This window comes from Amblyomma maculatum, chromosome 7, assembly GCF_055883805.1.
Source record: "Amblyomma maculatum isolate TAMU_Amacu chromosome 7, ASM5588380v1, whole genome shotgun sequence".
NCBI classification, from domain to species: Eukaryota; Metazoa; Arthropoda; class Arachnida; order Ixodida; family Ixodidae; genus Amblyomma; species Amblyomma maculatum.
In genome coordinates this window covers 36,476,468-36,502,707 of record NC_139350.1, presented here as the reverse complement: position 1 = coordinate 36,502,707, position 26,240 = coordinate 36,476,468, and the positions used below count along the sequence as shown (strand labels likewise).

Sequence of the window (26,240 nt, the reverse complement as noted above, 5' to 3'; positions counted from 1 at the left end):
TCAACATTCTTACCTTATATAATATTACTACATTTTAGTCGACAATCTTGAAAAAGCTTTTTGATAACGTGCTCCGCGGAATCATTAACCTGACTCCTGTAGTCCCAGGGTCTCAGAAAGAGTGACCGCGCCAGCATTGACGCCCGAGTGGATACCGTCATATTCGAGTACAAAATGTCTATTTGTTTCTACGGTTCTACCGCACATTGGACATATGCCATCTTCTTGGTTAAATGATCTTTTCTAGTTCGTGTTCTAAGTCACCGAGTTCTAGCTTTAAAAATTAGGGCACTGCAGTCAATCCTTAGTTGAGCACCCCGAGCGGCAAATTTCCCGTTGCGCCTGCTAGCGGCGTGCCGTTTATTATGGAGGTGAAAATAGGAACTACTAACTTGGTTGCTGAAATCTTTCTCGAGCAGACGTCAGCGAAGGAACGAAACATTTAGTAAGAGTACAGTAAGACTAGTTGTAATTAGCAGCCAGCTGCATTCCGCAGAGGAACAGCATCAGCATTTTGACTAGTAGAGACCCCATCCGAAATGCTGCTGTTTTGTTCCTATTTTCGGTAACCTTTCAAGAATGGTTGCTGTTTTATCTGCTCGCCCTTTATTATAGTCTATATTGCAACTGGGCAGTTTGAGGTAGCGCTGAAGAAGTTGTAAACTCTCGTGCTTCGGCTAGCTAGGACTGTGGACTCTTAAGTCTGTGTCTCTGTTACCTTTTCCCGTGAACCCCTGTCTTGACGTTGTGTCTCTGTGCTGTTACCGTTTCCCATAAATCCCTGTCTTCGTGACAGTTTTGGTGGAGCCGGCTGTGCAATTGACACCTCAATGTCGCACACCCTTCCGCGAACCAACGACACCGAGCATTTGCCTGTGGATACGCCAGTTCTTCGCGTCAGCCAGAGGAACGTGGGCCTTCCTTCCGAACACGGGCCCTGGGAGTCCACTTCAACAACGAGGCTCCGGCCAGCCACGCAAAGCACTACGTTGGTCATGCAAGGTACTCCTGTTTACCTTCAAAACCCCCGAGTACCGAAATCGTTCCATGGCACTGCGCGTCAAGACGTTGAGGACTGGATAACTTAGTTCCAACGAGTCGCATCCTTTAATCAGTGGGACGACAACTTAAAGCTACGGAATGCCATTTTCTGCCTGGAAGACCATGCTTTGACATGGTATGAGAACCGACATGGCACATTAACATCGTGGCCGCTGTTCCACCGTCTTATCATAGAGGCGTATGTCAGCCTGGATAGGCGCGAACGAGCAGAACGTGCTCTACAATTTCGGATACAAATGCCAAATGAGTCCGTCATGATGTATGTTGAGGACATGACGAAACTATTTCAACAAGCGGATCCTAACACGTCTGAAGAGAGAAAGCTGAACCACCTGATGCGTGGGGTTAAAGAATAGCTTTTTGCTCGTCTTGTGCGTGGCGCACGAACTACAGTTACCACATTTTTAACAGAAGCGGTCACAATAGAAAAGATGCTACACAAGCGCTCGCCTGTCTACGATAGCCCAATCCTCGCCATGACTACTACCGAGCCTCTTACAGCTCTGCTGTAAGCAATAGTGATCACCTCCGAGATCTTATTCGTGCAATTGTACGCGAGGAACTGCAGAAGGTTTGTGGCACGTTCTAATCCAGGGGTGATTCTCGCACATATAACCCGCGAAGAGATACAGCAAGTAACGCAGCCATCTCTGCATGTTGATTCAGCTCAAAGTACCCCTGTTCTTGATTATCGTCGTCCGACTTACTCTGACATTTTCCGACGCCCAGTTCCAGTCCAAGCTCCATTGTCTACATTACCACCCACCCAGTGCATGCCCGTCCAGCAGCCAACGCAATACATTCCTGTACATCAACCAACACGGTACTTGCGGCCACCGCGGTCACACATACGACGAACGGACGTCTGGCGGGTTCCTGAGAGCCGCCACCTTTGCTATCACTGTGGGGAAGCTGGTCACAATTTCCGGTGGTGACCTAATAGGGGACTCGGACCGGAGGGTTTCTACGCCAGCGCACCTAGACGCATGTTCGGTCAACGATCTCGTGACATTGGTGACAACCTCGCACAAGAGAGCCTCCGGATGGCACGCCGACAATCCAGCCCCACGTCGGCCATCCCCTTCAACAACAGGTGACTTCCCGCGAGGACCGCCTGGTCGCTCGCCAAGCCCCGCCGGGAAAACTGAGTAGAACGACCTCCGGGGGGGGGGCGGCGCCGCTAAATGTCAGCACAAAGAAGTGTCCCCGATGAGAACAGATATAGATTTTGGAGCAGAAACGACAGCATTTGGTTCACGAGACCGGCTATCGCTGGACATCCCCGTGTGCATCGATGACCATTACCTCAGCGCTTTAGTGGATTCCGGAGCAGACGTTTCGATTCTAAGTGGGAAACTGGCAGCGCATCTTAGGAAGGTTATGACATCATGGTGTAGCATCCAGATACGCACGGCTGGGGGGCATGTAATTACTCCTATTGCACAGTGCACGGATAGAATTCAGATTCGTACGTCAACGTTTGTTGTCAGCTGCGTCTTTCTCCGGGAATGTTCTCGTGATTTGATTCTCGGTGTGAATTTCCTGTGGAATATGGCGCCATCATCGGTCTCCGACAACGAACGGTCTCGTTCTCAACGGAGAAAGCGGCTGCCAGCCTCAACGACGGCCAACGTACGTGCGCCCTACGAGCTTCAGCCCAGTGCATTTCAGTGCCTCCCGCTCCTGCGTGGTTGTGAGTGTTGTGTGCGACGGGCTACGTGACGGGCCGGTAATTGCTGAAGGCAACCTTTCGCTTTTATATTCACATGGCATCTGTGCAGCTCGAAGCTTAATTATTCTCAGCAATGGTCACTCTGAGCTTCTCGTCACGAACTTCACGAATTAATCTCGCCACCTCTATCGCTCTACTGCCACCGCTTTCGCCGAACTGTTAAACGAAGTTTCTAAATGCTTTGCGTCTGACAGTATTGATACTCCTGGTGTTCTAGACCACATCAATGTTCTGCCTGTCAACGCGACCTGCGTGCCTTGCTGCTGGAGTACGCCCCGTGCTTTGCCTCATCATCAAAAGTCCGGCAAACTTCCATCCCCAAGCATCGCATCTTAACGTCTGACGATGCCCGACCTATTCGACAGCAGCCGTACTGTATTTTAGCCAAAAGAACGTGAAACAATTCGGACAGAAGTCCAGGAAATGCTTAAAAAATCTGTCGTCGCCAGTCATGTTTGGTAAGAAAAAGAATGGGACGCTGCGTTTTTGCGTTCAGTATTTGAAACTGAATGACAAAAAAAAAAAGATGTATATCCATAGCCCCGAATCGGTGATTCGCTAGGCCGACTTCGCAACGCTAAGTTCTTTTCCTCCATCGATTTAAAAATTTTTACTGCCAGATAGAGGTTGATGAGCGCGATCTGGATAAGACTGCCTTTGACCCGATGGCTTATATGAATTTAAAGTATTGTCTTTCGGTCTGTGTTCAGCGCCAGCGACGTTCCAGAGAATAATGGACACCATACGTGCTGGTCTTAAATTACAAACGTGTTTGGTTTATTTGGATGACGTCATCGTGTTTTCAGAAACGTTTGACCAACATCTTAAACGGCTGCGAACGGTATTGGACTATCTTCGCTCGGCCGATTTGACACTCAAACCGGAAAAATGTCACTTTGAATATCAGCAGCTGAAATTTATTGGTCATGTGGTTAGCGCTGACGGTGTCCGGCCTGATCTGGACAATACAGCCGCTGTAGCCAACTTCCCCATTCCTACCACGAAGAAAGCACTCCGACGTTTCTTGGGCCTGTACGCGTACTTTCACCGTTTCAATGCTGATTTTGCCAAGATTGCAGAACCCTTTACGCCCCTGACACGTGATCACGTCCCGTATGTCTGGTCTTCCGAGCAGCAGGAGACATTCACCGAGCTGCGGCAACGGCTGCACAACCCTCCCGTTCTTGCACACTTCGATGAGGACGCCGCCACCGGAATTCACACGGACGCCAGCAACGCCGGTCAGGGTGCTGTTCTGGTCCAGCAACAGCAAGGCGAGGAAACAGTGATCACTTATGCCAGCCGTACCCTTTCTCGGCCAGAATAAAACTATACAACTTCTGAAAAAGAGTGTCCCGCCGTCGGTTGGGTCACAATAAAATTTCGACCTTACCTCTACGGTCGTAAATTTAAAGTTGTGACAGACCATCATGCTTTGTGTTGGCTGGCTAGTCTCCGAGACCGATCAGGACGCCTTGCACGGTGGAGTCTTCGTATGCAGGAATTTGATTACTCTATCGTTTATAAATCTGGACGTAAACATGAAGATGCTGACACACTGTCTCGATCACCCATGGAGTTGGCCCATGACAGTACGGACGAAGGCGCTCATTTTCTTGTCATTATCAGTTCCTCTGATTTAAAGGCGCGGCAACGGGCTAATCCAGACCTCGAAACTGTGATCAATCATCTGAAGGGTTTTGATGCTATAGTATCTCGACTGTTTGCTAAGAACTTGTCATTCTGTACGCGCGACGGAATACTGGACAAGAAAAGCGCCGGCAACAGTGACCGAGCCTGTCTTCTGGTCATCCCTGCAGATCTCCGCGATTAAATCCTTCATCCTGCATAAATATCGAGAATTACAACTGACTTCAAAATAAAAGAAATAAAGGACATTGGACTAATTAAGCTCTTGACCAAGGAAACTAAAAATACGCCGAGAAGCGACGCTCTGAAACGGGAGCAAATAAGACAGTCTAGTACGTTTAAAATGGTGTAAGCGACGTCTAGTGAGAGAAGAACGATGTTCGAAATCCTGGCGCCATCACCGCAGGTGAGCTGTATAGAATGCACTTGGATTCATGCGCTCAATGGAACTTCTGAGAACAATTGCGCGTTTTCGTTACTAATATCTTACACCGAAACCAAAACCGCTAACGGAGAGCAATTAATCCAAATCTAGTACAAATATAAGCATGCGTGTCGCAGCTTCCAGAACAAGCGCTTACGCTCTCTCTTTTGAAGGCTGAAGGAAAACTACTTTGGCCACATGCTTGCTGCTCTTCTTTATTCTATTTGACAGTTCTCACGAAATGGTTTCGATATATTTTGAATTTCGCCGAAGGGAACCAATCCGGGCCCTATTCGCAACACAGTTAACAAAAAAAAAACAGGATGCCTTGTGCGCTTGAAGTTAACGAGGGTACGGAACCTCTATCTAACACGTTCAATAAAGTTCACAAAAAAGATGGCAAGAAACTTACTTTTTACGTATTTAAGAACTGCAGTAAGCGTGTACTTCTATAGAAAAATATAGGAATAAAAATTAGGAGCTCGAACTTGCTTTTCATGTCGAACAAATAGAATTCAATGAAGCCACCGCTGCTTTTCCTAATGCCGTGCTGGGAAGCAGTGAAATTTTGCTTCAGGTTAATTCGTGTATTTGTGCACCCTGGAATGCAGCGGTGTGTCCCGCTGTCATATTTATGCATCATATGTGCTTGGAAAGGACTCGCAGAGCTATACTTCTCGATGACGCCCGAAGCAGCGCCGACTCCGCCTGATTGCCAGTGCCATCCTAGCGGGGATATATGTCAGTGTATAAAGGGCCTATAGGGACCGGGCGCCCGTTGTATGGCGCCACCGTCGCCTCGGTGGAACAGCGCCGCCAGCGGCGGAGTGCCGAAACAGCGAAATGGCGAGGCAGCTGAGCGGCGCAGTCGTTTCCGTTCTGCGAGGCGTTTTTGAGCCTGTCCATACCCGTCGTTTTGCGGTGTGGCTTTGAGCTGCTTTGAGTAATCGCAAGGAGTATTTTTTGACGGGGAAATCTTGAAAAAGAAAAGGGCCGTTCTCGGCAGGGCGTGCGTGTTTTTTTTTTTTTTTTTGAAACCGCGCGGCGCATGGTATTTCTGTTATATACTCGAAAATGCCACGCGCGTGATTTCACCATGCGCTAGGAACACCTTCGTTAGGCGCTTGTTAAGGCGACTTCGAAGACGGGAATTGCGCCTGCACTGTGCGTCTATCTTATATTAGGTCTAGTATGAATCTGCCTGAGGATCAAATACCGCCGAGCCGTGTAGCCGTGTAGTAGTGTTAGTTGTAATGGTCAGCGTTCATGTAAAATGAAAAAGATGCTGCACCTGTCTTTTTTGGTAATAGCTAGCCTCAAATGATTCAGAGCAGAATAATAGCAAATGACATTCCAGTTTCTACCTTGCAACGAGAGCTGTAAAAGGAGAAAAATAAACAAGCAAGACAAAAGTAGGATCCTATTTATGGTTAAAATAGCAAACACACATATACTTCCCAGACTTCCTGCACAATTATGCTACAATAGCTCACTGAACCCGGCCTTGAGACCATCAAACTTAATCATAATATACGCCAAATGAGTAATACCACCTCAGCATCATTTTTACATATACGGCAATGCTCTTGTTGAACACGTCGGAGCTGCTACATATCATTGACTTAGAAAATATTATACTATGCATGCCTTTCTCCCGACATGCTGCGGAGGCTGTGAAAAGAAAAAAAAATAAATTTCTTGCTAGCGTTTTCTTAGCGCAGGAAGTTCAATGCGATTGACCGAACCTGCCTTGAACATCTGAAGGCAATAGTCCAATGCTGTCAAACTGTTAAATACAATCGAAAAAAAAAACAGTGTGATATGTTGTAAGATAAGCCACCGACAACTAAGAGAGCGTTCTATTGTTAAATGAATCCCTCTGATAGCTCGTTCGCTAAGGTGGTCTACTTTCTCAGCGTATCACGAACTTGCAGGGCCGATACCTAGCTGACCTCGATACCTGATTAGTGTGAGGGGACATGACCATGTATGTAGTTTTCTATTTGCACGTAAATGAATCCGGATAACAGAAAGCCATTCCTTTTACAACTTTGTCACTGCAGCTTGCCGGACTGCTGCTAAATCTGTTTACATTGGCCATACCTAGAAGCAATTTCTGAGAGAGGTAAAACGGTCTTGTCATACTACGCCACAATCAGGAAATCTCACGTTCACTAAAATGCCGATGAGAAACACATGTATTTAGGCGGACCAGGAAATGGACATTGCTGAGAAAATACGTAAAGCCGTGTCAGGTGCAACGTGAATGCGAAAAAAAACTGCTACACGGCCTTCGAAATTAAAAAAAAAATTGCTACGCTTATGCTCGTTTCCACAAATTAAATTGTATTTTTTTTCTTGTTCGACTTTTATATGAAGCCGATAGCAGATTTTGTGACCATGCGGTATTGATTGAGCTGTGAAATGAGTGATTTAATTAGGCGAAATGGACATACCACAAACAAATGTTAACAAATTCCAAGAGTATCAACGCAGAGCTCTTAGCGTATTTTCATTGGCTGACAAACGAAAAGAGGGAAAATGACAAGATCATATGGCAATAGGAATTGTTCATGTCCCCTATCTGCTCTTTCTGTTAAGAGAAAAAAGTAAATTATCTTTGACTATGTCAGCGAAAGTATCCGCACAAACATTGTCTTTGCCCATCACTGAAGATCGTAACGCAGCCCGAACTACGATTATGGAGCTGCCTTTTCTTTTTCCGTGCTGGGCTTTTCTTGTACACAGGCGGGGAAATGCTAGCGTTGTAACTTACGCTGTTGGGTTACTTCGATTTCCAATTGTCAATAAAGTGACTACAGATGAAGGAGTGTGGCTTCGGCTCGGAGACTCTCGTACCGTCACCCCTGGGGAACAGAAGGTACAGAGCATCCGGTAGCAAGCGGAATTTTAAAAATTCGGCGCTTCCCATGACCACACACCAAATACGTAGATTCGTGCCTTTGCCTTTCAAAGAACCATGATTAGGTCACCCGCCACTCATGCTTCTTTGGAAATCCGTAGAAATGAATCGACTTAAAAACGTCCGACGAGTTTGCGTAGCTGCCAGTGGAGCCAACAACGCACCGCGTTTCGCCAGCCTTGTTCGACCAGACTTAATTTCACTGGACATATTCACACAATTAACTAGCCCAACTTTCTGTTCTCTTGAGGATATATTCAGGCACAACGTCATCTAAACCTTAGGATTTCTAATTTTCACACAAACCAACGACAAACAGTACCCTCCAATGCGCTGGCAATGCGCCGGCCGGGGCCGGCGCATTCCGGCGATTGAGCGATGCGCCGAGAGGCGGCGCCACCCGTTCAGCTGTCCGGTCCCTATACCTCGACAGAGAGTAAACATTATTATAGACGCCTCCGTAGGCTGTTGAAGCGTTGTAATTACAGAGCATTAATTTCCTTCTAGAAAGGCATTCGTTGCTGTGACACAAGTGTGGGTCATTGGACCGACCGATTTTCATTGCATACAAACAACATTCCTAAAATCGTAACTCTTTCCAAACCACTCATGTAAGTGCGTAATACTGCGCTAATCATTATCGTTGACATAATATTGAACTGCAGCTAAGAACAAAGGAGGGGAAGCACACCTACATAGTTCACACTGAGGAACCTCATTCGAAATACTAAAAGAAGTATACCTTATTTTATTCCCATCGAGAAGGATACAATTATGACCGGCTAAACATACGTATAGACGATGCGGGGCTCGAACAGGTGCCATGGTTTACTTCTCCGTATGTTATCTTTGCAACAGGTATGCTTTAGAAAGGAGGTGGTGAAGGGTGGCAGTTCCTGGACCTACGGGGCTGGAAAGTTATGTCAAAGCCGCTTGCGGCGGTGGCTAGCCAGCCACTGATTTTTATCTGTTGTAGGCCGTCATTGCACCCTGGACGACGGCTGTTGTTGCGGCGCGCGCCTTTCTCTGCTTCTTCTTTTTTCTTGTCTATTTTTCTCTTCTGTCCGCACGAGGCAGCGGAGCTGGCTCAGCTACAGAGCAAGTAGCAGGCCCGTGCATTTTCTTTTGTTTCTTCCTAGAGCCACAACAACTACAAGCTTTAGAAAAACGCATACACAGGAACGCCGTGCATGTTTAAAAGTTGCCTTTATATGTGTTGCCCATTGCGAAAGCTACGGAGTGCTTTAATACCCCTCTCCAGCTTATTCTGATTTGGGGTGGTTTACGGGGTTTGACATTCCAAATTGATCCAGGCTCTGAGAGATGCCGTAGTGGAGGGCTCTGGAAATTCGGTCCCATGGAGTTCTTGAATGTGCATTGACACCGCACAGCACGCGGGCGCCTGGCCTTTTGCCTCCATCGAAATGCCTCCACTATGGCGTCTCTCGTAGCCTGAGTCACCTTGGGACGTTAAACCCCACAAACGAAACCGAACCTTCCTACAGCCACAACCACAACAGCGGAGGTAGTGAAGGGTGGCTTTCCTAGCCATACGGGGCCGCAACTGTAGGTCAACGCAGCTTGCGGGGGGGGCTAGCCAGTCACTGAATTTTTATCTGTTGTAGGCCGTCATCGCACCCGCCACCGCCTAGGTGTTGGACGACATCTGTTGCGGCACGCGTCTTTCTCTCCCCCTGATTCGAGGATGCGTTAAAGAAGGCGCTAGGACTGCCCATGGGTACCTCGAGCGAACGACTGCTCGAACTCAGGGTGAATAACAGTGGGCAGAATTGGCGGAGACAGTGCGAGTCTCCCAAATAAGAGACTAAGCACGACCGAGACGGGTAGGGTAATCCTTGCAAATGTAGGCCTCAGCCCAGCTAGAGGAGTTCAAAAAAAGTCACAATTAATAGTGAAATCCGGAATGCCTTTGTAGTCCCCCCTTTCCTTGGAATATGCATCCAGAATTTATTGTCGAAAGAAGGGCCAAACAGCCGAAGCTCTAGAGCGACGGTTCAAGAACATGGGAGCAAAGGAAGTAGTCTATGTTGATGCGGCAAGTGGCAGAACAGGTGCGGCGGTAGCTTCGGTAGTCGATGGCCGAGGGGCACCGGTATCCGCGGCAGCCATCAGAGGCCGCAACATAGAGACTGCGGAGGAAGTTTGCGATAGCGCTATCTTGCGTAGGAACAGAAGCCAAGTTCATAATTACCGACAGCAAAACTGCCATTCAGAATTTTAGGAAGGGGAGGATATCGCCGGAGGCGACCAAAATTCTCACCCAAAGAACGATAAATTGGAAAATTCAGTTAATTTGGGCACCCCCTCACGCTGCCGTCCCTGGTAACGAGGCGGCTCACGAGCTAGCCCGAGCTCTCTACTTCCGGGTAGCCGTCGAGCCCCACGAGCACTGGGCATTCGACGAGCGTCTGTAAGATTACGGGGAAATCATCGACCATTATAAATTGGGACGTAGACTGGTACCCCCCAAGATGTTAGACTAAATAATACAGACGCTGTCGCGTGGAGGCGGCTACAAACTAATACATTCATGAACCCGGTCTGGGCGTTGCACGCGCTACCAGATATTAGAGCGTGAAACTGTGGGACGAGAGGGACCCTCGACCACATAATTTGGGAGTGCCCACAATCTCCAGGGATAGGGCAAAATCTTGCAAGTAGAGAAGCCTGGGATACCCTGCTGCGAGGTGCGGACCCTGCGATCCAGCACCGCACCGTCCATCTGGCGGAAGAGACCGCAACAAGCCAAGGGCTTCCTGCCAGCCTCTAATCCGCGGGCGCACGACTCCAGTTGAACAACCAACCAATCTCCTTTTTCTTTTGTATTTTCTCTACTTCTGTCCGCACGAGGAGACAGTTACCGCGCCTTTCCCTTCCCAATTAACAATCAAACAATCAGCGGAGGTGGCTGAGGCGGCCGTGTGCTGTGCAATGTTAGCGCACGTTTAAAGATCCCCATGTGGTCTAAATTACTCCGCAATCCTCCACTACGACTCCTCTTTCTCTTTCCATTTTCACTCCCACCTTCCTCCCTTCCCTTACGGCGCGGTTGAGGTGCCCACAGAAAACAAGTGAGACAGTTTCCGCGCCTTTCCCTTCCTATAAATCAATCAGAGCGGAGGCGGCTCACCTACACAGCCAGTAGCAGGCCCGTGTATTAACGCGACAGCGTTAAGGAGCTCGTGTCGCAGAAAAGCCGGTGTCGTCGGCGTCGGCGGCGATGGCCGTGAGCGATAAATCCCGGCATGCACTTCATAAATAAAAAGCAACTACCAAGATGGCCTGGGTGGGAATCGAACCCGGCTCTCCGGAGTGTGAGACGGAGACGCTACCACTCAGCCACGAGTTCGATGCTTGAAATCGGTACAAAAGCGCTTCTAGTGAATGCGTTGTTGCCTTAGAAACTTGCCGTAGAACGTTATACTGCGGTGTATATCGGTAATTATCAGCATGTTACTTACAGAAGTCGCAGTTACACGAGTAGCGAAGTACGTTTCCGCTACATTTCTTCTGCGGTCTGCGCACTTGCAGAGCCACCTTGCGGCAAACACAGAAGAACCCCTCCTCGCTATGTGCAGCGCTGCCCCGACACGTGGCGCGCCACTCGCCCTGACGTTTCGCCGTGCACCCTCACGGGTTGTAGAATCAAGCGTCTTTCCTTTCATTAGATCACTATCTTCGCTCACCCGCTTCTCCCCTTCGGGCCGCGCGGTTACCGGTGCGAGGATGCCCAATACCCTTGCGTTTAATAAGTTTTCTCGCTCTCTCCCCTTCCAACATCCAGCGTGCGTCACTCGAACAGTGGGGTTCAGGCCACGCGGCTCCTCTTTCCGCTCACAGCGCGACTGCTAGGTGCAGCGTCTGATACCGGACGCCTCTGACGTGATCGCTGCGCCGTAGGCTTCTGCTGGGAAAGATTCCCCTGCGATGTGTGCCGAGCTGCTTCCGAGGAATCATGCTTCTGCGTGGTGCTCCCAAGCAAGATAGAGGACGATCCCATCAAGGCGTAAGCCCCATGATCGCGTCCGCCTTCATGGCGCGTCGCTGCCCGGCTTTCTCCCTCCGAGACACCAAGTTCTTTGGTTCGTTCCGCTTGCTCAGGCGCACGTTTCGTTGCCGCGCTGAACGCTGCGTTGCTCGGCGCTCACCGCGTAATTCGTGAGTGCAAATTCCGACGCGGGGCGCCTCATCGGTGGTTGCTGCGCCGTAGCGCATTGTCTTACACTCCTTGGCAGGTCGACGGGTGTTGTATTGCAGGGCCTTGCGCGCTCGCTCTTGAGACGGGTGTGATGGAAGCGGCGCCGTCTACCAGTGCCGGTAGCGCTGGGCGGTGCGAACGAGGTGCAATAACGCTATCGCGTTCCACTCTTGAAGGCGAAGCTTAAGCGTCCTCCAAATTTTTTTCCTTTCTTTCTTCCTACAGCAACAACAACCTCGTTAGACAGACGTTATAGGCAAGGAGAAAGAATGATTGCGCCAGGTCGCCGCATTTCTTTTGCAACCTACCAGGCTTAACCAAATCTAAACCCCAGCTAATTTTTTTTATTTTTCTAAACATGGTCTTCAGCGGCGTTCCGCCCATGTGGTTTAGTTGTGAGACGGCTGACTACTCTGCCGGAGTACGCGGGTTCGATCCCGACCACAGGCGGCTGCGTTACGTCCGTGTGCTGTGCTATATCAGTGCACGTTGAAGATCCCCAGGCAGTCGAAATTACTCCGGTGCCCTCCAATACTGAACCCCTATCTGCTTTCTCTGCCACTTTCCTTTCCTTACTGCGCTGTAGAGATATCAACTGAAATGTGTAACAGATACTGCGCCTTTTCTTTCCTGCGAACCAATTATTATCGTTGTTAATATTATCTTGATCCGGTTAGGTGTAGGCGTCCGTAAGTTCGTTGAGCCCACACAAATGTACTAGACACCCTCCTTTCCTCAAAACCTAATTTTAGTAAAAATAATGCAAAAACCGGGGATTGAAAAGCGGGTGCAGAATGCTATCGCTGCAGTTTTCAGTTGATCACTAGGCTCAAGCCATGCTAAAACCCTTATAATTCTTGTTGTTTTAAAAAGACCTCAATTTTAATAATGTCCTAATAATATTAATAAAAATTTGTTTACAGGAAAGGAAAGGTGCAGTATCTGTGACACTTGTTATGTGGACTGATTTATTTATTTATAGGAAGGGAAAGGCGTGGTAACTGTCTCACTTATTTTCTGTGGACACCGCAACCGCGCCGTAAGGGAAGGGAGGAAGGTGGGAGTGAAAGTGGAAAGAGTGAAAGAGGAGCCGTAGTGGAGGGCTACGCAGTAATTTCGACCACGTGCGCTGACATCGCAAAGCACACGGACGCCTCTTCGTTTCTCCTCCATCGAAACGCAGCCACCGAGGTCGGGTTCGAACCCTTGTTCTGTGGACACTTTACCCGCGCCGTAAGGGAAGGGAGGAGGCTGGGAGTTAAAGTAGAGAGAGAAAGAAAGGTGTGCCATAGTGGAGGTCTTCGGAGTAATTTCGAACTGCTGGGGATCTTTAATGTGTACTGAGATCGCACAGGTTTCAGTTGAGCCCACCGTTAATAAACTGCTGGTGTAAGAAGTTCGGTATAATTCGACAGAAATCGCTGCGGAATCAAGTGCAGATGACGAAGCCGATGGGAACCCGTCCCACTCTTCGGCGACCGATATGAAGTCTACAGCGGGTGTTTGAAAATATGCGTCCCAATTCTTGGTTTGGGATACTTTTATAAGCGTACCAGAAGGCCTACAGGGTAGCTGAAAGTGGAGGTCTTTTGGCTTAGGCGCTTAGTTCCACTGTAAAAAGACCAAACTTAATAATGTGTAAAGTACTGCACAAGTTTTCATTAAAATAAAGTTAATTTTAAGTTAAGGTAATGTAGTCCATCGCCGTATCAACACTCCCGAAAATCACAACTTTTATAGTTGCGCATATTTGCAAATGCACTCCTCTTAGTATTGCAGTGCGGATCATTCGTAGAATAACTACGTTGAAGGAGTCTGAACAGTTCTTTGAAACTGTAGAACCTACGAATTTACTGTTACGGCTGTTCTCCACAGAGGGCGTTGAGCGAAATAGGAACACAAGACATTTTTGATAATTTACTGACCGGTGACAAACAACGAGCACTAAACATCTGCTGCATGGAAAGAATAACAGGAACCTGGCAGCCCACAGCCTCCATGTTGCTTGGTGTTGTTGGCGGGGCTCAATGCTCAGGCATGGGAATTTACGGAAATGAGCAACTAAGAAAGAAAAAGAAAAAAAAAAATGGGCGAGCAAACAAAATAACCAACACATAAAGAAACAAACATGCAAATAACAAAAAACAGTCACATTGGCGACTCGCTGCGTCGCACCGCGTAGTACTGCTTCTGAGATGAGTTAAACTTCCAAGCCGAAGCACGAAGCTCCAGAAGTTCCAACAGCATGAGCCGCACGTTCCGGGGGGACCGCCGGTCGAGGAAGGCAACCCGTAAGCATTCCATTAGAGCACCCATGCGTCGAGGGGCGACTCGGTCAGCGATCCGCCCCGCTGCTTTTAGCACGCGCTCGAGACAATCCATCTGCGGGTAGAAGAGAGTTTCATATGAAAAGACAAGCGACACTCTTTCGAGCCTGCGCCTAAATGCTTCAGGCAGCCCCTCTCACTTTGCCAAAAGTAACCAGGCTGCTCCGAAGGCAAGCGCGCGGCCGTGTGGCGGCGCTCGCTGTGGCTTATCGGTGCTCGTCAGCTCCGAGGTTACAATAGCTGACGTAACTTCACACCCTCACTCTCGCCCGTTGGATAATAAAAGCTAGATGCGTATGATGTGCCGGCTGCGGTTTGATGTGTGCGAAGCTTGGTTGTGCCCAGCGAGGGCACTCAGTATGGCGACGGGGCTATTCGCTCTTCTCGGCAACTTGCCTGAAGCAGATATGTTGCGTTTCTCGCTAAATAATTATATGTGCTTGTGTTCTGTGATCCGCTGCTGAAACGCACCACCAGTATTGCGCTTTCCTGCGTGTGTGATGCGCCTGTGCATTAAAGAATGATAACGCAGTCGAAATTTAAATATGCTTTCTCCAAGGTGCCTTGCGTAGTGCCACATTACCGGTCGTAACTCCGGTACAAAGATATGGGAAAGGTTGTGAACCCTTTCAAGCCACCTTATCTCTCTTTTATGCGTTCAAAATTGTATTAGCCCCTTGAGGAGGCTGTTCAAAAATAAGTGCAATGATTGATTCTAACAAATTTTTGCATTTGCTTGTAGGTAAGTTTTGGTTTAAGTGAGGAACTAAAATGAAACCTTCCTCGCGCTTAGCCATATTATATGCATGATTCCTTTCTCGTTCCCGGAATACTTATTTCAGGGCGACACTGTCTGGTAAACGTAGCACATATTCGTCATAGAAACGAGCAAGAGCTCACCCTGTCTACTATCGCCTGCTTTTCTGTTTTCCACAGTTGCCGAAAAGAGCGAATAGCCCGTCGCTATACTGAGCGCCCTCGCTGGGCACAACCAGGCTTCGCACGCGTGAAACCGCAACCCGCACATCATACGCGCCTAGATTTTATCATTCAAGGGGCGAGAGTCAGGGTGCGAAGTTACGTCAGCTGTTGTGCCCTCGGAGCTGACGAGCACAGATAAGCCACAGCGAGCGCAACGCCGCCACATGGCCGCGTGCCTGCTCCGCCAGCCTTCGGAGCAGCCTGGTTACTTTTGGCAAAGAGGGTACGTTTCACTCTCTATGAAGGCAGGGACTGTTATAAATCTAATCTTACACCTCAATGCATTGTCACATGCGGCGCTACATTTAGCTATGCCTAGCTCTTGTCCACACAGCAAATACAAATTATCAGCGGGCCTACAATGAGAAAATGACTACCCATTATCAAGATGGAATCCTACAGGGAGGCAATAAAATCCTACAGGGAGACAATGAATGTGTTTTAAAGAGAGCTTGAGAAGTAGGCGGCTCGGCGGACAGACACACAGAGAGTGCGCCTCAGCCTTCAGCGGATATAAACAGAAACATATTCAAGCAAAGTGATGTAATAAAATGTGACCGACTAGGGAGATACACGAAATAGTGCGTGAAGAATAGGGCCTACGTCACAAAATACGACGTTGTTTGGTAATAAAGGGCGAAATGAGCTTATTAAATATTCATTGCCTTAGTCTAGAGCAGAAGTAGAAAGTCCTGATTCGACTCCGGCCTGAACGCCCAGCTCAGGTTAATGACCCGGGCCAGAGCGCCTGGCGTTGAAGTCCAACTGGACCAGGAAGCCAACCATAACACGCCTCCGCCCCATATTCCCTAAATGTTTTTCATCGAAACAAATGTTTTTAACACTGCTGAGGGACACTGCCTGTACTGCAAAAAGCTAGAACACTGTTGTATGCTAGATTTACACTGCAGTTTGCATGACTTGGTAATCGACGCAAATATCGAGTGCTTACATAACAATGACCTCAAACGATTTAAAACACAAAAATGAATTTGCGAACAAGGAATGCATGCCTTAAGTGAAGAACAGAATGACAATCGCGAGGCTTTGGCAGATTGTAGAATCGTAAGCTCCGCCAACCTGCCCCGAAGACTATGCGATGTATCCTATGAACGGTGAATAATGGGCGGCATTGACGAAGCCAGGAGCAGATAAACACTGATAGCGTCTATTTGCTTTCACACTCAACGGTGGGCTTTTGAAGATATCAGTAATATTAAAACAATGTAACGAAATCTGTGTTTTGCCATTTTATAGAAAACGGAAATGGTCTACGCTCAAGCAACGAGTGCAGATCCTCCAAGGAAGGACGCGATGCAAGGGATGCTTCGAACGTGCTGAATTTGTAAGTGAGGCAATCTCCTTAATACTGAATAAAAGCGGACGGTGGGCAAAAGATTTCTAACAAGAAGAAAAATTACCTGTGGTTTAGCTGATGGTTAAAATTACACGAAAAACATCGGCATGGCTACGCTAAGGTTCGGCTTGAAAATAAATACATGGCTTTTGCACATTGCAGTTTACTCTATGGTTTCAGTTTTATTTATCCTTAGGGGGCATTTTGAGCACTCAAGTTTTGACCATTAAAATAAACTAAATTAGCTACTAGCCAGCATATAAGACCCCGCTTTAACTGAGATGTATGAACGAGCTAGGGATAACGTGAATGTAAAGGGTTTGCCAGGCTGATTGTGATATCACCATCTCATATGAAAGGAGAGGCCCGAGTTAGTAGTTCCTGCCATAGGGGTTGTCAGAAAGCCCTACGTCCGGTTAGTGCTCGGCCATGTCAACTGCCAGCTACCGCCTCCCACGACCTCTTCTTCTAGCAGTTGCTAGGCAACGGATCAATGTCAGTGCGACAACGGCCAAGGTGCGACCACGAAGAAAGTGCGATCACGGCGAAGAGGCGAAGCGGCTGACGCAGTATAGCCCTCGCCACAAAAAAAGAAATATTGAAAAACATTGATGTCCTTTTTTGAAAAACATGTACTGATAAGGCTTCCCATTTCCTTAGTTGCCATGTTTGTATCAAAATAATTATATCCTGGCCGCTACCACCTACGGTGTGCGTTTGAGTTCACCGTTCGTCATGCTCTTTTATTCCATTGCAGATTTAGGCTGCGGAGCTAAACAGAATGTCAAAACAAAGCTCAGCCTATTCTAGGGGAGAAAAGACGAGAAAGAGCGCGGAAGTTAAGCAATGCTCTCATAATAAATATCGCCCTACTACAACTAAAGGTTTCAGCTTTGAACTTAGAGGGATGTTAGCTCTTGAACCCAGGCTCGAACTCTAACCGTCAAGATGTGCTCGACAGTATTTTACGATACCCCATAGATGGCACACAGTCAGGAGGTGCCCAAAAACTTGGAGGTTGCACTGTGCGTTTGTGGTCGTACTTCGACACGCTGGCGCGAAGGATTTAAAGCCTGCGCCAGACTTCGGCAATGGCGTGAAAGCTACCTCCAGTTCTTTAGGAAAGACGTGCGGATACAGACCTCTCCGGCTTCGTCCTGGCCAGGAGATTCTAACATGACCTGGCAGCTGTTGCAAAGCAGCGCCGCCATGCAGAAAGCCCTGCCCGGGTGCTTCATGCAGCCATCCCTCCTCCCGGTTGAGGTCGCCACGATTTCAGCCACGAAGCGGACATACGAAGTCCACTGGTAGCTAGCCTTCGTGGTTCGACAATCCTGTGTCCCTGCATGCCTAGGCATCAAGACCTCCCGCCTGTCGAACCATTCTCGGCACGTTACCAGGAGGCATTCCTCGAAAGCGTCGCTTTTCACCTTCTGCATCAATGAACAGAGCATAGAAGCATGTTGAAAAGTTTTATAACTGTGGGAATATGCTCCCCTTTAAATGACTTCTATATCGTTTTCACACAGTTTTCATATAACACATATATGGCCATACGGAATTGGCATACTTCAATATCCATAGCTCATATAGTCCATATTCCCTCTACATGCTGCATATGCTGTCGATATGTTCCGTATTCAAAACAAAATTATGCGTCGGATCACATGGAAAGTTTCACTAGCGAATTCACAGTTCTTCTCTGGTGGTTGGTCTGGTGTACGAAAAGCCAGTCTTTTAATGCAGAAGGCCATTTGATGGCCACATATACCCTTCATTGGCTATGAATTCTTGTCCCGCCTGTTCGTCTAGTCAACGACGAAACTAAACAAAATCAGTTAGACGTTTCAATGGTTCCAGGTTAGATTCCCGTCTCACCTCCATACCTCAAAGTATCTACCCGCGTTGACAGTCGGGTGACCACGTGGCGTCGCGTAACAAGTGCCCAATTAGTGTCCAATCATTATCACCGGTCAACTGGCACCTGCCAGCGGAATGGTCATTTTTTGCTCACAACGCTAACAGCGCTATGCTTTGTAGAACGAGGCATTAGCGATGTCACTTAAAAAAATAATTGAACACTGCATGGCCAAGTTTAGCTACTTACTTTTAATAACGTCAGATGACACCCCACTGTCCTGCTTTTGGCGCTTTAAGACCAATTATCCGAAATTAGGTGCCTCAGCGGATGTTCTACTACACCGTAGGCTATCTCTCATCCACTTTGTAGGTAAAAAATGCACCTCGCGCGCTGTTCTCACATAAGGCCACAGTAAGCGTCAACATGTAATATTAATATCCAACATACGCGGATAACAGATAGCACGAACATGAACGCGATCACAAATAAGTTGAACTCCAGTTTGTGTTTCGTTTTTACCAATTTACATATATACGATGTTTTGAATTTCCTTGCACATTTCAAGGGAAGACGGAATGTAAAAACATACATAGATCACGAACAGAATGTAAGCACTAGTAACATGTTGCATCATGGCGAAGGAAGAGGAAGCAGCGCAGAACGTTTGATCTGCACGCAGTCTATTGGCCTTCATGGTTTTGTTCGTCTTGAGCAGCTGGTAGTCGCCGCCTGATGATGGCCTGTGACCTTCATGTTTACACGCCGCCATACCTTGACGGTAACAACCCTAACAACTCGCCCGACACTTCACCTCCACCTTAAAAGGCATGGCGCGATATTGTAATGCCTCCCGTCTACGACTGTTCTTGCTGATCATTGTTGCTGCACAACTAGTTCGATAATTTTTTAATCTGAAATTCTTTATTGTGCTCATATTTTATTATGGATGTGTTAGCATACGCTCGTAAGCTGCCCAGTTACGTCAAATATAAGCCGGCATGCATATTTATAAAGCGCTGCTTTAACCTGATGGAGGTGCATGCAGGGCTTAGAAACAGTACGCCTTATTCATTTGTAGGAGGCCTTGAAGGCTTTGGACTTAAAAATGATGCCACGCGAGCATTGCTGTAGGACGACGAAGCTTGTAGGGATCAATTTGCTGTAACCTTTGCCTCGTGTCGTCCCGATGGCGTAATAAGGTTCCCATCAGCGATGCGGATTAGCGGGCCAGCCTAAGTGGATGTCACTTTCTTGACCTGGGTGGCGAACAGTCCATTGATGAAAGAATAGGCAGCTCTGGTCCGAAATAGTCAGCCCACTAAGGCAGTAACCTTGCGGCCGTCGATATACACTTCAAGGTCACTTGTTCGCGTCCTTGCGTTGCGCGTGGGCCTTGGCGTCAGATCTGATCTCTTCAGGTACTAAGGTAGCGGCCGGGGCGCAGCGTTGTTACTTCGCGGGGCGTCACCATGGAGTCAGGTCGTGTCGTCGTGGATGCTTTCGTCGTGCGCAGCGGCGACGTAAACCTTGCAGCGTCGTCAGTGACGGAGGGTCTTCTTTAGTTCGCCATATAAGAACCTCGCCTCAGCTTCTTTGGACGTAACGGCGACACGGTGACAAACCTGCCTCTGTATGGCGACTGGGTGGGATACCAACGGTTTCGTCACTCTGCCCTGAGCAAAAAGTTCTCGATTTCTTCTGGTCGTTCGCCAGGACGGGGTCTTGGGGTGTCGATGTGGAACGGCGCAGGCCGGCGCGTCTCTACGGGCAGTGCGTAGAAGGTGGCCTGCCACACGGCAGTGGAAGCATAGCGAGCGGTGGTTCGCAGTCCTTCCAGGCGTCGCACTTCCTGGGGCTTGAGGATCGTTCGCTGGCTTGGTGACCAGGGGCTAAGGAATGTCGTTCAGTACGTTGTGGGGGTCATAGAAGGTCTAGCTGGAACGCAGGACTGCATAACACAGCAGCTTTATTCACAGCAGTGGGTTCTTCCATCGAAGCAGTTTCAGCCGTGGCTTGGGGAACGTCCAGTGCCAGCTGGACTTATTCAAGCACGACGTTCGTAAGAGTCGCTATTGGGATCAGTTGGGACGATGGGAGAAGTCGTCGCAATTCTTAGAGGACGAAATCGCGGATAACTTCCCCATAGCTATCTCCGCATGTAGTAAGGCGTCACAGTGCCCTGTAGAGAATACTTGGATTGACCAGTTGTAGTCGTGCGTCCTTTGTTTTGAAGGTCGTATTTATATCATCTCCTTTCTGACAGAATGCCGTCATAGTCTTTGGCGACTGGTGTACAGGAAAGGCAAAACGTTGGCCTTTTACACCGCGCATCAGGAATTTACTCTCCTTGATCATGTTAAGATCGGCCCGGCGGAAGAGATGCTTCATCTCTTAAACGTAAGCAAGGATAGACTCACTTGGGAGTTTAATCCTGGATTGAAGGAGATACAGCGCTCCTTCTTTTTATATAACACTTTAAAACGCCTTCAAAATCCGCGTCTTAAACATGTCTCAATTATGCGAAGAAGCTCCAGGATTTTCACTCACACTCGCGCAGATTCGTGAAGTGATAAATGCACTTGCCCCAACTTGTCTGTGTCATCCCAAGCGTTGAATGATGTCACTCGCTCGATAACGTCAATCCAGTCTTCCGAGTCTTCATCTGGCCGTCCTTGTAGGGTGAGGGGAGTCACGGGTCTGGATGATGACAAGAGGCTGTGCCTGCTTGGGTGGTTCCGTCTACGGCGGCATGGTCACGTTGTTAGGGCGGCATAGTCACGTTGTTTTACGCCCATTTATTTCTGAATTACGCTTGAATTAATGAACACGAGTTACGAGCTATTTCTTTGACCCACTCTGCACGCTTCGTTTCTCTTAACGTTACATCCATTTGTTTGTTTCATAGCACTCTACGTTGTTTACATCTTCAGTAGAACCCTTTCTGTTAGCATTTATATAAAGTGCAGTAAATTGGTGCATATTTTGAGTATAAAGCGCCTCAACTATTCAAAAGACTCCAGACGATGTCTAACTATAGCAGTGTCTGTCAAATGCACGTCGGAGTGTTATAGCTGGCGCTCCTGTATAATTTGCCCTGAGTAGAGCGCTGCTCAGCTACTGCAATATAACTTTTTAATCTTAGAGCTAATAAATCCAACTTTGCTCCAAAAGAACATGTATCGGGTAGAAAGTACTTGTGGTAAAAGCAAGCCTGGCGAGAGATGGCTCCCATTGAATCGGTTTCACTAATGCACCTGTTCAACTGACACTATCTCGCATATCATGTGATCGCTCATCTTAGAGTGTCACTTTTCCAGGTCGAGGTCGTTACTGATGGTCAAGCGGAGATTCCTGGGTCATCTACCAGTTTAACTTACCAAACAACACAGGGCAAGCCTTGTCGTGAAAGAGACTAAGTCCCAATTCAACCTTGACTCAACTTCAAGGTCAGCGGAATGGAACCGGCGGCCCCCGAATTTGTGCCTGGAGCAGTAATACTACAATTCCAAAAGCGCTGAAAATTGGTTGGAACGCAAAGCGGAACTTCCAAAGCTGTGTTTAAAACCTGCTTTTGCATTCTATGTCAAAAAGGCAGCGTTTTCATAATTCCTCGTTGCAGCTACATCAATAGCCTCTCTGATAATCGCTGAATGTACACGAAAACGTTTTGAAGTCAGTATTGCTGTCACTCATGAATCTTACCTTGATGATGGAAGCACAGAAGTGTGCTCCCGCCTCCGCTTTGCCAGCCTCATCCGTTGACGCTTGTAGGATACTTTGTACTAGGACTTCCATGTCCTCTGGTTGCAGGTTATCTGGCTCTGCGCAAAGAATGGTCCCGCAAATTCCCTCAGTGTAGAGGTAGTGCGAGGCAATGGAATTAAAAGAAAACTACGCACATAACATACATGGTGATTAAGTCGGAGCAGATCTTGCCACTGCATTTGGCTACTCTATAAGTGAAATGCACATTGAAGCCTGGTGCTCATTTATGTAATGAACAGACCCTAAAAGAGAGAATGCGTTAATTAGAAGCACTGTCTTCGTTGTCGCGTGAGCTAGTTGGTTCATCATAACAATCATCATCAGTCTGAATACACGCACTTGAAAGCAATAGTCATATAACTCCACTGTCTGTTCTAGCTGCATCCATGTGATCCCCGAACACTTCATCTCATCCACCAACCTGAATTTAGTCGCTCCCATTTGCTTGTTTTCCCTTACATTCCAAATCATCCTTATGGTCAGCCAGGTTTTTCTCTTGGCACTCATGTCCTGCCCATGCCCACTTCTTCAACTTGATTTGGCCACCGAAGCGGTGGCCTCGTGGTAGAGCATCCGCCTCGCATTCGGGAGGTACCGGGTTCGATCCCTGGTGCCGCCGGGTACCCACCGGTTATAAAATGGGTACAAGCTGTCCCCCGGCCTGGTGCTCGGCTCTTCTGGGGTGAAATGCTTGGGAAAAGGGGTCACGGCCCAAATAGTTGCGCCGATGTGGCAGTGATTCGTTCCGCCATCGGACAACAATAAGTCCGCCTTCGGCTGCCACCCACGAAACACAAAAAGAGCTATTTGACATCTAGAATATGTCTAGGCCAAGAAATGGGCACTTCTAAAAGAACTCATTTGAGACGTTCTGTAGACCCAAGAGCTACAAGCCTTCCTGTAGCTCCGATTTAGCTCTGGTAACGCTACGCCAGTAGAAGTCTTGAAAACTTCTCGCCTAGAAAATTTTTATACTTGTTTTAGACATTGCTTCTAGCTGTAGCTCTGCTATAGCTGTGCTAGTAGACATCTTTAAACCCTCTTGGCTAGAACGTTTCTATTCTTTTAGATGTGTAACGATTTGCAGTTTGTGCTCATTGTCCTCAATTCTGCATGTGCGGTCACAGTACTCTGCTTTGAGAGCATTTTTTTCTAAATTTAATGAAATGACAGTTAACTGGGGAGAAGGAGAAATCATGTAGGCTTGCACTTTGTACAACACAATAAGACACAGCTAGAGATGGCGAAAAATCGGTTGGGCTGAAGAGAATTAAAATTTTATTTTTTTTATAGAATTTTCAATTTTACTCCTTTAACACCCCACCGATTATGTGCCATCTCTAGCTGTTTCTTATTGTGCTGTAGAAAATGCAAGCCTTCAACAATTCACCCTCTCCCCAGTTAACTGTAATTTAAAATTTAGAAAAAAAAATGCTCACAAAGAAGACTTTTGTGTGATCTCACATACAGAATTGAGGACAATGAGCACAAACTACAAATCGCTACACTCAATAGTGAATGCACATGCTGAATGTATAAATAACACATGCTTCTCCAGTCCGAATTTTTATTGCACTCCATCTACAAAAGTAAAAGCAATCACCAAATAAACTTGTTGACAATATGGATTTGACAAGCCTTTTTTGAAGGTTCTTCTGCAAAAGTAAATTCCAAACGACCTGCACGGGCAAAAAAACAGTTAAGTTACAGGCATGCATGCAAATGCACTGGTGTAAACTCACTGGAACCATCCGCCCAGAAAGTTCTGGATAAAAATATTTTTTTTATAACTTGCATAGATATATAAAATTAATGCACACTCAAGGCATTGGCTGATGAGCTAAATTCAATGGCTTATCGTAAGCTCCAGGTTCTGCCTTTTCCAGGGGTCTTTAAGACAGACAAGATTCCAGCAACCTGCAAAGACACAAAAATAGCTCAAAATAATCAAACGAGCCAAAGGCAGTGGCAGTTGAGCTACGTGCCTGAGTTTTGTGGGGTTTTTAAAGGAAAATATGCACGGAGAAAGGAAACACCAAAATACGGTGATGCCACTAGCCTCTATTCAAAATGCCCGGACTTACCATGAACGCCATTGAAATCATTCACCTAGTAGCACCCCCCCATGTATGAAAAAGAAAATCCCTCATAGCTCGCACCACAAAACGAGGTCGAGGAAGTGGCCTTATGCTTCGGGCATTTACCTACCGTGAACTGAAAGAACAGTCTTTTCTAGTGTGTTTTAAGAGAAGAAAGTTTTATTCACCCTGTACATACACAGAAAACCTTAAAAGAAGCTGAGGTTACTGATTTGAAAACGCTACGGCACAAAGATGACAACAAAAACGAATAGGACACCATACGCGCACAACTACCAACTATTTATTGGAAGAAAACACGAATATTCTACATCTGATGCCAGTGAAGTGCCGGAATTTTTTCAAACAGACTCATATAGTTCCACATTCTCCACACGACCATTAGCAACAAAATAACTCAGACATATTACTTCAGTTCTACATTTGCTACCGCACATACTTAGCACGCATCAGTGAAGTTAACAAAGCCAATACAATACAGCTAAGTTGCTTGTTGGGCGAGTTTGTTGGACAGTACGTTAAAACAGCGCTAGAAACATGGACAGATAGAAAGACAAACACGCATTGCTATCTACCCGTGTTTCTAGCGCGCTAGTCAGACGCATCTGCGGTTCAACTTCGGCGCGCTGCATTCACCATACAAGAGAAGTGGAAAGTTACTTACTGTTGAGAAATATGAGCTCCATATCACAGCGCAGCAGTGGTTGTAAAATACAGCGGGAAAGTTGCAAAATCAGCGTAAATGTCCAAGCGCGGGAAACAAAGACAGCACACCGAACACACACCATCGAGAGCACGTTGAGCAACCGTTGAGCATGTCGAAAGACGAGAAAAGATGAGTTGAACGATCGGTGCGCGCGGGTAGCAAGCAGTCGCTAGCGACTTCAACGCCAAAATGCTAATAAAGCAATAACTGCCTACAAAACCCAACTATTACAAAAACAATTATGAGTTTAATTTTATTTTGTTTTTCAATTTAACCTTATGCTTTGCAAAAAAAAAAGAAAAAAAAACCTGAAATAATAAAGCAGTGTTGACAAATTGTGAATTGCATCGGCATCGAGCAGAGCGCCATCACGCAGCAGGCTTCAGCGCGCGGAACGATGTTTGAGCGTACGATCGGCTCTCCTGCTGACTGTTCTCTTGCCCAAGCAGCAAATTTCCGGCAGTGCAGTGGTTTTCTCGTGCTCTCAAGCAAGCCGGAGTAGAAGCATGTCATTCGCGTGCCTCCCGTCTTCTTTCAGGACCCGTATGCTACCCCAGTGCGGCCTTACGAGCGGCAATACGGTGGCTTTCTAGTGTTGGCCAGGCAAGCTGGAATGAAGAGGCATTCGTAGCATAAAAAAGTGTTGTCATTCGCATGCCTCCCCTCGTCTTTCAGGACCGGTGTGCAACCCAGTGCAGCCTTACGAGCGGTAGGTTAGCTGGACCGTAAATGACGGGGCTTTGGTTCCCGCTAGAACGAACCGCAGTTTCAAAGTTCGAGGTTATTTTAAAGCGGTTTCTTACCTTCTGTTCCTGATTATCAAATAATCAAGTTGAGGCATTGGAGTGATGCAAAGCTGTCTAACAATTTGTGCCATAATTATTGCTTAATTCCGTGGCTGCAATAAACCATGCGTAGAAAATGTTCGCTGTGACTCGTGAACATTCTTTGAATAGGGATTCAACATTCTGAACAGGGGAAACATGGAGTATTTTTTGTGGACTTTTAGAAGTTAGTAAACCATTTCTATAATAGTATTTGTGAAACGTTTCTGAATAAACATCGCTGAGAGGTCTTTGGAAAAATATCTAATTGATGTCTCTAAAAAAACATACCTGAGACGTCTTTGAAAAG

The 26,240-nt window shown here is 47.2% G+C and overlaps 1 protein-coding gene across 1 annotated transcript; it reads right to left on the bottom strand.

Annotated features, from left to right (window-relative positions):
- Positions 1-13,947: 13,947 nt before the first annotated feature.
- On the bottom strand, positions 13,948-22,379 carry LOC146182990 (uncharacterized). The gene is made up of 3 exons (XM_084608682.1): positions 22,239-22,379; positions 17,818-18,108; positions 13,948-14,392 (listed from the first exon to the last, which is right to left on the bottom strand). Exons 1-3 carry the CDS (start codon positions 22,329-22,331, stop codon positions 14,159-14,161), a joined length of 618 nt encoding a protein of 205 aa, XP_084464808.1. The 5' UTR covers positions 22,332-22,379; the 3' UTR covers positions 13,948-14,158.
- Between the last annotated feature and the right edge of the window lie 3,861 nt (positions 22,380-26,240).